This window comes from Barbus barbus (assembly GCF_936440315.1).
Source record: "Barbus barbus genome assembly, chromosome: 1".
NCBI lineage: Eukaryota > Metazoa > Chordata > Actinopteri > Cypriniformes > Cyprinidae > Barbus > Barbus barbus.
In genome coordinates this window covers 41,920,633-41,932,875 of record NC_136729.1, presented here as the reverse complement: position 1 = coordinate 41,932,875, position 12,243 = coordinate 41,920,633, and the positions used below count along the sequence as shown (strand labels likewise).

Here is a 12,243-nt window from a genome sequence, read left to right as displayed (position 1 = left end):
AGTTAATTTAGAAAAACGTTTGGAGCATTTCTGTTCGTTAAATAGCCTATAAGTTTTTGTTCTTTTTAAAGAAACGACCAAGCGGCCAGCGGCATGAGCTGATCATAGCCTATGTTTGATAAATTTAGCCTTCTCATATCATCACGACTTGCCTAAAATAAAATCTATAGATATACTAAAACAGTTCAAGCATATAACAATGTTTAAACCTTAAACCTGCGCTATAATAATAATGTGCGCTAGCCTATATCTAAGTTTGTGCGGAGAGTGGAAGCTAAAGCGTGCTCTGCAGGGCATGGAGGCACCAGCGCAAACACTTGGATTTTTTTTTCAGTGCAAACAAATTAAAATAGCCTACGCCGCCTTTTTGTTTTTTTTGACAAAGGTAAGAGTAATACATCATTCGGACCTGTAAAGGCTCTACTTGTATTTGTGTGCACTCACAATACCAACAAAAGGTAGTTCTTTTATAAAACAAAGAAAACAAATATGATGCGCTTTCTGCCTTATCGTCTTGAACAGGAGCGCTTCACAAAAATGAACCGAAGCTGAGTGAATACGTGCCTCACAGACATGATAAATATATCTATAGAAAGCTTTAAATTGTTACTTAACGAAATAAAAAATAAAAAACAAAAACTCTTTTATTATAATCTTAATCATAATCAATAAAGATGCATTTCTCTCTAAAGGCGCGTCTAATGAGGAGACAGCGAGTCAGGATCAGCAACTTCATCCTTGCGACAGACTCAGAAAACATTAGTTTATAAGTAAATAATTCAAATATCTCCTTACTATTTCCCGCAGACACATTCATGGTTATGTTTGCTGGGGTTTTGCAGCAAGCTTTAGCCTATTGCGTGCATTTGAACGCAGAACTCTTCAGCTGCGCTGAAGTCACTTGCGCACGCTGCTGCGGGACACTAAACACCGTCGAGCTGCTCTCAGTCGCTGCACGGTCTCATGTTGTTTCCACCAGCACGGCAATTTTTTTCATCACTAATCGATGGATGTCTACAATATAAAAATCGGGAGAAACCCAAAACAGGCCTGAGGCCCGGGCCGTCTGAACTATGATGTGAAAATTGGCCCGAAGCCCGGCCCTAGAGGCGTAAAAATGTCGGGGCCCATCGGGCCCGGGCCGAAATGCAGGGCTCTACCTTTTGCTGTTTCCAAGTCTGCATGTCATTGGTGTCCCATTGTCATAGAAACTGCTGATTTCATTGAAGGGTTGCTGGTAATTGACTCAAAACAAGACCTAATTGTGTTCCAGCTTATAGCCTGGTGCGATTTTAGATTTGAACTGACTGACTCTTTTCGCCCCGTTCAAGCACCTCATAGAGCCACTTACCAAAGCGCTACACGAGTCAAGGCAGGTGCTCTCACAACCGAGAGTGATTGGCGTGTGTGCTTGACCAGATCTCCTGTTCTCTTAAGTGTGTGTTCACACTGACAGCGATTAATTCGCTCAAGGTCAGTGAGTTACTGCTCTGCTGGATGCTACTGTAGTAGGCGTTCACACACGATCACTGTGTCTGACTGAAACAGGCAGCGGATCGCTTTCGACACTCCCCCAAGATTTGCTGCATCGTGACCGCACATTTGCATACAGTAAAAGTAATAAAAAAGTAATAATGTGAAATATTACAGTTTAAAATAATTGTTTTCTATTATATAGATAGATTCTTTGATGAATAGAACATTCAAATAATAATAATAATAATAATAATTCATTACATTTATATAGCGCTTTTCTGCTTTTCTAAGCACTCAAAGCGCTCTACATTGTGAGGGGTGGTGTCTCCTCCACCACCACCAGCCATAGTGCGCCAGAACGCCCACCACACACCAGCTTACTGGTGGAGAGGAGACAGAGTGATGAAGCCAATCAGTGTAAGGGGATGATTAGGAGGCCATGATGGTCAGAGACCAATGGGGAAATTTGGCCAGGATGCCGAGGTCACACCTCTACACAAGAACAGCATTAATTTGAATTAATTTATTAATTTAATTCATTGAAAGAACAGCATTAATTTGAATTAATTTATTAATTTAATTCATTGAAAGAACAGCATTAATTTGAAATATAAGTCTTTTGTAAGAGTATAAATGTATTTACTGTCACTTTGGATCAAATTAATGTGTCCTTGTTGAATACAATTTTTAATTTCCCTTTTTAAAAAAAAATAAAAAAGGTGTCCCTGGACCACAAAACCAGTCTTAAGTAGCATGGGTATGTTTGTAGCAATAGCCAAAAATACATTGTATGGGTCAAAATGATCAATTTTTATTTTATGCCAAAAATCATTAAGATCATGTTCCATGCAGATATTTTGTAAATTTACTACCATAAATATATTAAAAATAAATGTATTAGTAATATGCATTGCTAAGGACTTCATTTTGACAACTTTAAAGGTCAGATTTTTTTAGACTCCTCAGATTCCAGATTTTCAAATATCTGTTTATTGGCCAAATATTGTCCTATCCTAGCAAACCATACATCAACAGAAAGCTTATTTATTCAGCTTTCAGATGATGTATAAAACTTAATTTTGAAAAATTGGCCCTTATGACTGGTTTTGTGGTCCAGGGTCACAATTATTAAGCACCAGCAACTCAAAATTGATAACAAAAAAAAGAAGAAAAGAAAAAGAATTGTTTCTTACCAAATCATTTTAGAATGATTTCTGACGGATCATGTGGCACTGAAGACTGGAGTAATTATGCTGAAAAGTCAGCATTGCTGTACATCAAAGAAATAAGTTTAATTTAAAATTCAAATATAAAGCATTCTTTTAAATTGTAATATTTTTTGTTACAATATTACTGTTTTCATTTTTGACCAAGTAAATGTAGCCTTGGTGAGCAGAAGATACTTCTTTAGAAAACTTAGAAAAACAAAGTCTTAATTATTCCCAACTTGATAGTGTAAATTGGTCAACCTTTTTGAATCTGCAACAGTTGCTCATGTTTCTGGGAATTGCCAAAACTCATTGAAAATAATTGACTTTGTGTGGCTTCAAATGGCTGTCGGAGTGAACGCTTCTTTAAAAGTGAGCAATAAATACATTGATAGGGAGTCCTGTTTGAGCTATAGTGACAGCTTCATCTTCCTCCCCACAGTGAGAGCAGAGTGCACCTGCTGAAGTGAAGCATATATCGGGCATCCTTGATAGCTTCTCCTGCTCAGCCTCATAATACACTCAACACAATCTTGATATCTTTCTCTGGCTTCGAAGTGAAGTCCTGACCTCTCTGATTGTCATATTTTTTCACAGACTGTGGTTGCTGAAAATTGGCTGACCATAACAGTGCCTTCAAAATGCAGTTCTAATCTTGACAGGGCAATGGAAGTTTTATCTACATATAGATAGCAGTTGGGTACATATTTCATTGTTGCTGTAAGAGCTCTTTGCCCTATGCAGCTTTATAATTTTTTAAGACAATACAGTGTAGCTTTTCACCAATGTACTCTTGTGTTTTGGACAGGTCCTCAGCTTAGGATACTGCTTTGCTGTTGTCCCCATCATATTTTTTAAATAAACCACTAAGACTTCGTTGGTCAATCAACCTGTTCAACTAAGTTGAATATTGTTGCTAGTTGCTGAGTATTTTTTTTTTCTGAGTAGTACACTTATTTTGATGTGTTGTCTAAAAATACCAAAGCACATGTAGCGTATAATTTCAAATGTAGTGTATTGTTCAATATTACATTTAAAGGTAATATATTTCAAATGTACTAAATTGCAACTTAACAGGTTTCAATAGAAAATGCATTGAATTATGTTTTAGTTTACCTTAAATGCTTGTCAGTACATTTGACAGTATGCTAACCATATTTCAGAGACATCATTATCATTCATCACGTTTTATTATGGATGGATGTGCTTTATTTTACTTATTTTGCACTGTTGAACAAAAACACCCGCCCATGCCATGATTAAGCTAGGAAGAGCAAGGATCATTTTTAATAAAACTCTGATTGGATTAGTCATATACACCTGAGAGTAAAGCATGGTCTAATTTTCATTTTTGAGTGAACTAACCCTTTAAGAACTATTGTAAAATTGGTCTGATTGTATTAAAAATGGACAGATTAACCAGTATTTTTACTCTGGTTTAACTCTAAACTCTGCTTCACATGTGAAGCTCTATTTGATCACTGCACAGAGCTGCCGTCTATGTAGAGAGTTCTAAATCAGTCACTTATGAGCTTCCATTTGTGCTAGGATCCTGCCATAGAGGACAACTGCCTCACTCAGTTTAGGAACCGAGTCAGTGTTCACATGTATGGGTTCATTCATTATCTTTTAATGATTTTAAATATATTTATTCCACAGGCCATATATTCACTTCCTATTCAGACTTTTTAGGGTCTCATGGAGGTCTGGGTGTTTTTAAGAGTTCCAAATGAGCTTTAGTCTTTAGTGTTATGCAAGATCTTCATACAAGCTTCTGCACTTCATCTGCTCCTCAGTCTGGTCCAGCGAGTAGATCTGTCTTGCCAAGAATTGTGCCTTTTTACTTCGCAGCATGAAAATGTATTTTTATTTAGGTTCTTTGTGTCTGTGTGTAGGTATGGCAGTGTGGAGGAAGTGTGGAGGTGTTGCCCTGTGCCCGTATCGCCCATATTGAGCGCGCCCACAAGCCCTACACCGAGGATCTCACTGCCCACGTGCGCAGGAATGCTCTGAGAGTGGCTGAAGTGTGGATGGATGAGTTTAAAAGCCACGTCTACATGGCCTGGAACATTCCACAAGAGGTGAGGTCTATTATGTCAGCTGCTGTACTGACCGCTAGAAAGTCCTGTTGACATTTACATTCACTTAAGTGGCAGATGCTTTTATCTTAACATATCTTATAAATGAGAAATGCTAAAACACAATTTATCCAAAGGACACAAAGGAGAAAATTTACAATACAAGATTTAGGGGTTAGGTTTCCAAGGAGTGTTATTTATATTGTAATTAATTTGCTCCTAGTAAAAAAGAAATATATTTAAAATAGATTTATTTCATACTAAGTATAGTTCAAATATATTAACATATTTACTGACATATCACCCAAGACTTACTGGCATAAAAAAAATATTATCAAACTTAATTTGGAGTACTACTTGTGCACAATGCACATTTCCTAAAATGTGTTTTTAATGTCACTACAGATGAGGATTGTATGATCTCTGTATAATATTGATCTTTAAATGCTAAATATTTCATGTTTAATACCTGAAGTATACTTGTAATAGTTCCACTTTCGCACAATCAAGTATGTCTTATATAGTTGGACTTCAGCACTACTTCCACACAAATAAAGTGCATTAAATACAAAATTATACTGTAGTTATTTCAATTTAGCAGACTTTAAGTATACCAGTTTAGTATACTAAAAGGGTCATGGAAGAGTTGCCTCTTCTGTAAGATTTAAGGGGTGGTCACAGTACACTTTTCATTCCATTGACTTCCATTCATAGGCATGTGAATGTGGGAGATTTCACTTCACTTGAAAGTGCAAGTTTGGTGAACTCTGCCATGTGAATCTGCATCGCTTGAAAATGTGACTGATACATTATGGTGCAAAATCTTAGCTGAATTAAAAGAACCCACACTTTAAATCTGCCATGTTGCAGTGGAGTAGGTTGTTTTTTTTTTCCATTCTGGTTGTATTATTTGCTGATAAAAAATATGTTTCTAAAAAAGACGCAGAAGGGTGTGACATAATATACGGCTATTGCAGTGTTTGTATGAATTTCAAAGTCCATGTGACCATGGCTTTAGAAGGATATATCCACCTTATTTTTTTCCATAAGAGCTGGTGCATCTGTTTGTAAATTTAATGGTGTTGTCCGCCTCCAGTTATTTTTAACTTGCAAAACTGCTTAATTCTGCATTGAAGAATAAGTTGGATAGGGTTGTTCTGGTGACATTTGCGATATTCCACATCAAGGAACAGTGTATGTGAATGTTCAGGAAAGTGCCTCATTGTGATGGCAGCACAAGCACCACTCATTCACAGACCCCAGCAGTCTCAGAGGAAGCATAGATGTGTAAAAGTGAGTGTGTGTAGGAGGGTGCAGATTTTATATGGCAGCATTAGTGGCTTGAATCTGATGTGGGTAGATACTGGCAACCAGTGTATCTAGACAAAGGAGGTGTGAAGGTAGCCCTTTTGGGTTCAATGAAGACCAGGTGTGCTGCAACATTCTGGATCATTTTAGGGCTTTTACTACATGCTGGATGGCCAGACAACGAGTTTAATTACTTATTTCCCCTTATATATCCTTATGAACAATTCTGGATATTTGTAAAAATTTAAATTAGTTGAAATTAAAATTGGTTTTTATTAGGCATATACTATACTGATATACTATACAGAGTGCATCAAATTGGAGGATAGTTAATCTCCTTAATTATACTGCCTGTAAGAATATTTTTCTTAAATGGATCTCTGATAAACTGCCAATGGTCTCAGAATGGCTTATGGTGATATTTGATTTTCTTTCATTAGAATATATTACCTACAGGTCAAAGGGGGAAAGGGATCTGTTTTATCAGACATGGAACCTATTTATGATGTAAATTGATGCAAGTTATGAATTTTTTTTTTATTTAATCTTTCTTTAAACAACTTTTTTTAAACATTTATTTATTTATGGTACATGTATGTAGTATAATAATGCACTTGTTGTGATATGTAGTCATTGTTCTTTTGTTAAAATAAAGAATAAAACAATAGTGGAGGCCAAAATTAGATTTTTGAGATTTTTGTTTGCACTGGGAGTCTGACAACAGCCAGTGCATATATATTTTTTATAAGTGTAATATAAGTCTAATATACCCTTATTTAGAAATACTTTCTTAAATTATGTCACAAGCATATTCATTCTTTTTTTTTTTTTTTTTTTAGTTATAAAGTTAAAACAGGAAAAGGAGTGACCCATAAACACAATTATGTCCACAGTCAGTACTGTACATTCATACAGAATTTTGAATAATTGGAAAGTAAATCTGATTATAAGGACTGTAGAAAAGTGATTATAATTCGTAGAGAAATACAGTTGTTATTGTCTATTAAGCAGCCATTATCTAATTTATAGTTCTCCAGCCCTCAGTTCTGCTTCCGACCATATGTTACAGTGCACCATTTATTTAGGGAGCTTTGGTCCTGCTTGTGCATTTATCAGCGAGACAGCAATTAAGATCTGATGAAAGCGGAAGGCGTCGTGAGATTGCAGCAGATTCCCAGACCCAAGCTGAATGTTGAGAGGAGGGAAAGGGAGAAAGGGAAGTGACTGTTGACGCAGGAACAAAGACATGACTCTAGTGTGCTGAGCAACATGAACTGAGATGTTCTTTGCTATTTCAGTTCCAGTGGTATGGTGCGCAATGCTGCATTTTCATAAATCACTGCTATAATATATGGCAATTCAGCCTGATTCTATTGCTCCAGTCTGATAATCTCTTCCTCCGTTGTGAGGACGAATGGTTGTGCTATATTATGATTATAGTCATGACTAAAGGTCATTGGTACAACATGCAGTGAAAATGTCATCAATTCTGTCATTTAATCATCCTAATGTCGTCAAACCTGTATGCATTTATTTCTTCTGCTGAACACAAAAGAAGATAATTTGAAGAATGTTGATGCAATATAAACGGATGTCAATGTTTTAGTTGCCAACATTTTAGTTGCCAACATTCTTCAAAATATGTTATTACAAGCTGTATTTTTGAGTGGACTATCCCTTTAAGAAACTGGGTTTTGTTAATTAAATTACAAAAGACTGGAAATTATATTGGGAAAACTTTGTCGCCGGGTTACTCGGGGGGGGGGGGGGGGGGGGGGTTGTTGAATGGATGTAACTAACGCATTTGTCCGTGTTTCACTCCATCTCGAATCGCGCTCGCGGAAAGTGCTCGAGAAACACTATCTCTTCCGCGGCTTGGTATGCTTTCAACGTGCTTTTTTAGTCTCAAGGAAGAGACTGTACTACATTCATGTTTCATGATTTGACTGATTTTTACGTATGGAGCGTGACAGCGCAACGCATTAAAAGAAATGATCATTCGTGTTTTCATAACCGCTGTCCAAACTCAAAAACTAAACTAAAATTAAAACATATTTGAGAGTAAGGGGGCCCCCTAGTGTTTTTCGGGGGCCCTACGCAGCTTGTGTATTGGGTATGGGTGTACTGCGTATGGGGAGGATCAGCTCTGTTTGTGACCCTGGACCACAAAACCAGTCATAAGCGTAAATTATACATCATCTGAAAGCTGAATAAATAAGCTTTCCATTGTTAGGATTGGATAATATTTGGCCTAGATACAACTATTGGAAAATCTGGAATCTGAGGGTGCAAAAAAATCTAAATACTGGGAAAATCACCTTTAAAGTAGCCAAAATTAAGTTCTTAATAATGCATATTAATCAAAAATTAAGTTTTGATATATTTAAGGAAATTGGAAAATGGAACATGATCTTTACTTAATGTCCTAATGATTTTTGGCATAAAAGAAAAATCAATAATTTTGACCCATACAATGTATTTTTGGCTATTGCTATAAATATACCCCAGCGACTTAAGACTGATTTTGTGGTCCTGGGTCACATTTAAATTTGTTTACTGTCATTGTCTATATATTAGTCCTCACTGGTGTTCACATTAAATTATTATATTTAAATTGTTAAGCTTTGATTATGATTAACCGCTACCATACAAAGTGAACAAATGGTTTTACTTTTGTTAAAAACATCAAGTTCGGGTTTGATTTATAAATTAAAACCATAAATAGGGTCTTTCGCCATGATTTAAGCCCGGCTCACACTGTGCGATTTTGGCCACGATTTGGTCGTCTGAGACAAATATTGAAAATCCTAAAATCCTAAAAGATTCCTATAATCCTAGGCTAAAATCTGTTGTCTAGATCGCTGGTTTGACATGTTCACCGACAGCCGATTAATGGCCGTTGCGATACATTTTTTCCTCCGATTAAATTCTGGCAGTGTCAGAAGATTTCAGACACTTTCCTGCAGTGTGACATCTCCTACGACGACCGTCAAACCAAGAACCAATAGGAGCACTGAACTTGATGACGCAATTAGCGCGACAACTTCAAACCATTCATTATTTGTAAAAACAATATATGTACAAAGTAAAGTTTACTTAAAGTTTATTTATTAAGGGGCAGGATGTTTAAACTCGAATAACAAAATTACCTCAAGTTCGCTCTGTAGAACTGGAAGTCCATAAAGTCCTCTTTTGCCCAGCCATGACTTGCTCTACACACGTCGTCTTTTTCGGGGTTTTTTTTAACATCAAGGCATGTAATTAATAAAACTAACGCTACACGTTGCTGTTGTTTGCTAGCTGCCATTATACCGAGAGAACGCGGGTCACGTATTGATGACGTAAAACTCCGGACAAGTCTTCTTGAGTACGTCCGTTTTTGAAAAAAAAAAAAAAAAGTACATTCGTTTTTGTCGCGTCTTGACTGTCGTACAGTCTGACATTAAGACAACTGAGATCCTACAGTCTGACATGGGGATCATGTTCGTACAGTGTGACAAGCAACAATCGCAAAAGACTATTAAAAATCGGCTTTACTGTACTCTATATTTGTGTTCCTGTGTGTGTGCTCCAGTCAGTGTCAATCAGCTTCAGTCAGTTTTTAGAAATCACACTGACATATATGATGGGGACGTGAAAATGTACTGTAGGACTGGAAAACTGAAACCAAACAGAGTTAAAAAGTTAATTCAGAAATAAAAATTCTCTATAATTTACTCGCCTTCAATTTGTTCCATACCTATATGAATTTCTTTCTTTTGGTGAACACAAAAGAAGACATTTTGAAGAATGTTGTTAACCAAACAGTTGCTTGTAGCCTTTGACTTCCATAGTATGAAAAAAAAAAGAATGCTATGCAAGTCAATAGCTACCAGCAACTGTGTGATCGCAAACGATACAGATTCGGAGCAGCTTGGGGGGAACATCATTTTTATTTTTTGTGTAAACTGCCCCTTTTGTTATCTCATTAGTATTTCTACTTGTTTGTTCGTGTATCATCAGGACTCAGGGATAGACATCGGTGACATTGCAGAAAGGAAAGCACTGAGGAAAAAACTGCAGTGCAAGACCTTCCGCTGGTATCTAGTGAACATTTACCCTGAGATGAGAATGTACACAGACACCATCGGATATGGAGTGGTGAGTATTTGTATTAAACCCAATGAAATAGAAGCAGTTTGCACATGAAAAGAGCAAACAAAGAGTTCAAATACTGTGCAAATAACTGTATATATTGTCAAATAGACTCATTTCCCAGCAGTGCAGTGTTATCTGGAATCAGATTGTGTTGTAATAAAACCCTGCATGTCCAGTCAGAGCAGTGGCAGTTGCAAGACAGTTTCTCTCCACACGGCTAATGCTTTAACCATGGCTCCTGTGAGTGCTGAATAAGCTACAGCTCATTGTGAATACCCAGAGATTGTATCATTGTGGCAGGATTTGAGAGAAGCGCTCGCCACGTGTGACACCCACTCACCAAGGCATCTGAAGAGGATTTTCCAATTTGCTTGATAAAACGATGCCTGCGCAACGCGCCGCTAGTCGTCGAAGCACGACTCACCCATACTGTTTTTATTAGCCATGCACGTCAAGTCCAAACAATTCATTCGCTTTTTATATTTCCTACTAGACTAAATAATAATGCACTTGACTCAGTACTGATGCAGAAACAGGCTGTCTGGTTGAGGTGTTCATTCTGTGCTTGATTTCATCATATGTGTTTTCATAGGCGCAATTTAAAAGGAAGAAACTGTGGAAAATAGGTCAGCCTTATTGAAATGAATTCTGGGAGTAAAGGGCTCAGAAATAGCTCTCGCCCTCATTACTTTACTCTGAGTGACTGCATTTGATGAGCCTGTCAATCACGTTGGCTGGAAATTCAGCACGCGGTGATAAAAGGCACAGCAGTATTCAGCCGAATCCAGCGGAAAATGCCAAAACAGAGATACGATCCATTGAAGTCCTCCGTTAGGAATTCTGTTGTCACTGATACAGCCGTGTATTTGAACATTATTTTCATTAGACGTAAAAGTTGCAATACGCTTTGAAGCCTATGGAGAAAAATTGTTTTTATGGCTCTGCATGAAATGATTTTACTAATAGGCTTTTTATACTCTGGAGGTAAAATCAGGTAAACAGAAGTGCAACGAGTTCAAATTATTCGTGAAAGGCGTGACCGTACGGCTCTTTTACTTCACCAAGGATTTTGGCTGGAATATCATTTAGATGATTCATGAGTGTGCATACACTTATGAAAATTAATTTTATAATTAGAACCTGTAATTAGGAGGAGAATTGAACCGCATTACGATGCAAGTGAGAAACAGCCTTGAGTTTTATCTGCTGTATGTGAAAGAGAGGGGCGACAGCAAAAAATGACATGCACTTGATTGTCCACTTGATTCTGATGATGCCATTTTTCTCTCAGCTGAGAAACTCTCTGAAGACTGACTTGTGTCTCGACCAAGGGCCAGACACTGACAACATTCCCATCCTTTACCTCTGTCACGGTATGACACCTCAGGTGAGTTGCATTCCTCGCTCTGTTCACCTGCATCAGTGGAGTGACTGTGACATTGGTTCTCTTCTCTGTTGGTGTTTTATTAGGGCTGTCAGTTTAAAGGTGACATAGAATGCATCGATACCATATTTTAAATTGTTCTCTGATATTTACATAGAAGGTGCTTGGCTTAGGTAAGGGCAAAAATTCTCCAGAAACGGTTTTACCTGTCCATTTACAACCATAGGATTTCTCCCTAGAATTAAATGGACTGTTATTACCTTATTTGGAAGGGTCATGAATAATAAAGTTGAGCTCTGCTCTGATTGGCTGTTTCACAGTGCAGCTCATTTCAGTAGCTCACACAGCAGGAAGAAAACACAGGGAAAATATCTATTTCAATACTTTCTCTCTCAGTTATATTGTTGGGTAATTATACTGTAAATAAAATGCAGCCATCAGGGAGCAGCTATTAATATGCTGGGTATTGAAACTGCTTTCGAATGCACCATCGTTTTTTAGTTTCACTTTCGAGATTTGCGATCGCTCGTACTCTGTTTATACTATGGAGCAGCAGTACTTACCATACATTATACACAAGATCAGATGCTTGTCAGTGGTGCTCAGGATCTGTAAATCATTCACCATCATCCTCAGTCACCTTTCCTTTGTC

At 37.3% G+C, this 12,243-nt stretch overlaps 1 protein-coding gene across 1 annotated transcript in view; it reads left to right on the top strand.

The window, feature by feature from the left end:
* LOC306876043 (polypeptide N-acetylgalactosaminyltransferase 18-like) overlaps window positions 1-12,243 on the top strand; it is a 132,943-nt gene that overhangs the window by 65,377 nt on the left and 55,323 nt on the right. The window contains exons 7-9 of the mRNA XM_079426940.1: window positions 4,580-4,765; window positions 10,073-10,210; window positions 11,499-11,594. Coding sequence (XP_079283066.1) covers window positions 4,580-4,765; window positions 10,073-10,210; window positions 11,499-11,594 — 420 coding nt within the window. The remainder of the gene's footprint in view (window positions 1-4,579; window positions 4,766-10,072; window positions 10,211-11,498; window positions 11,595-12,243) is intronic.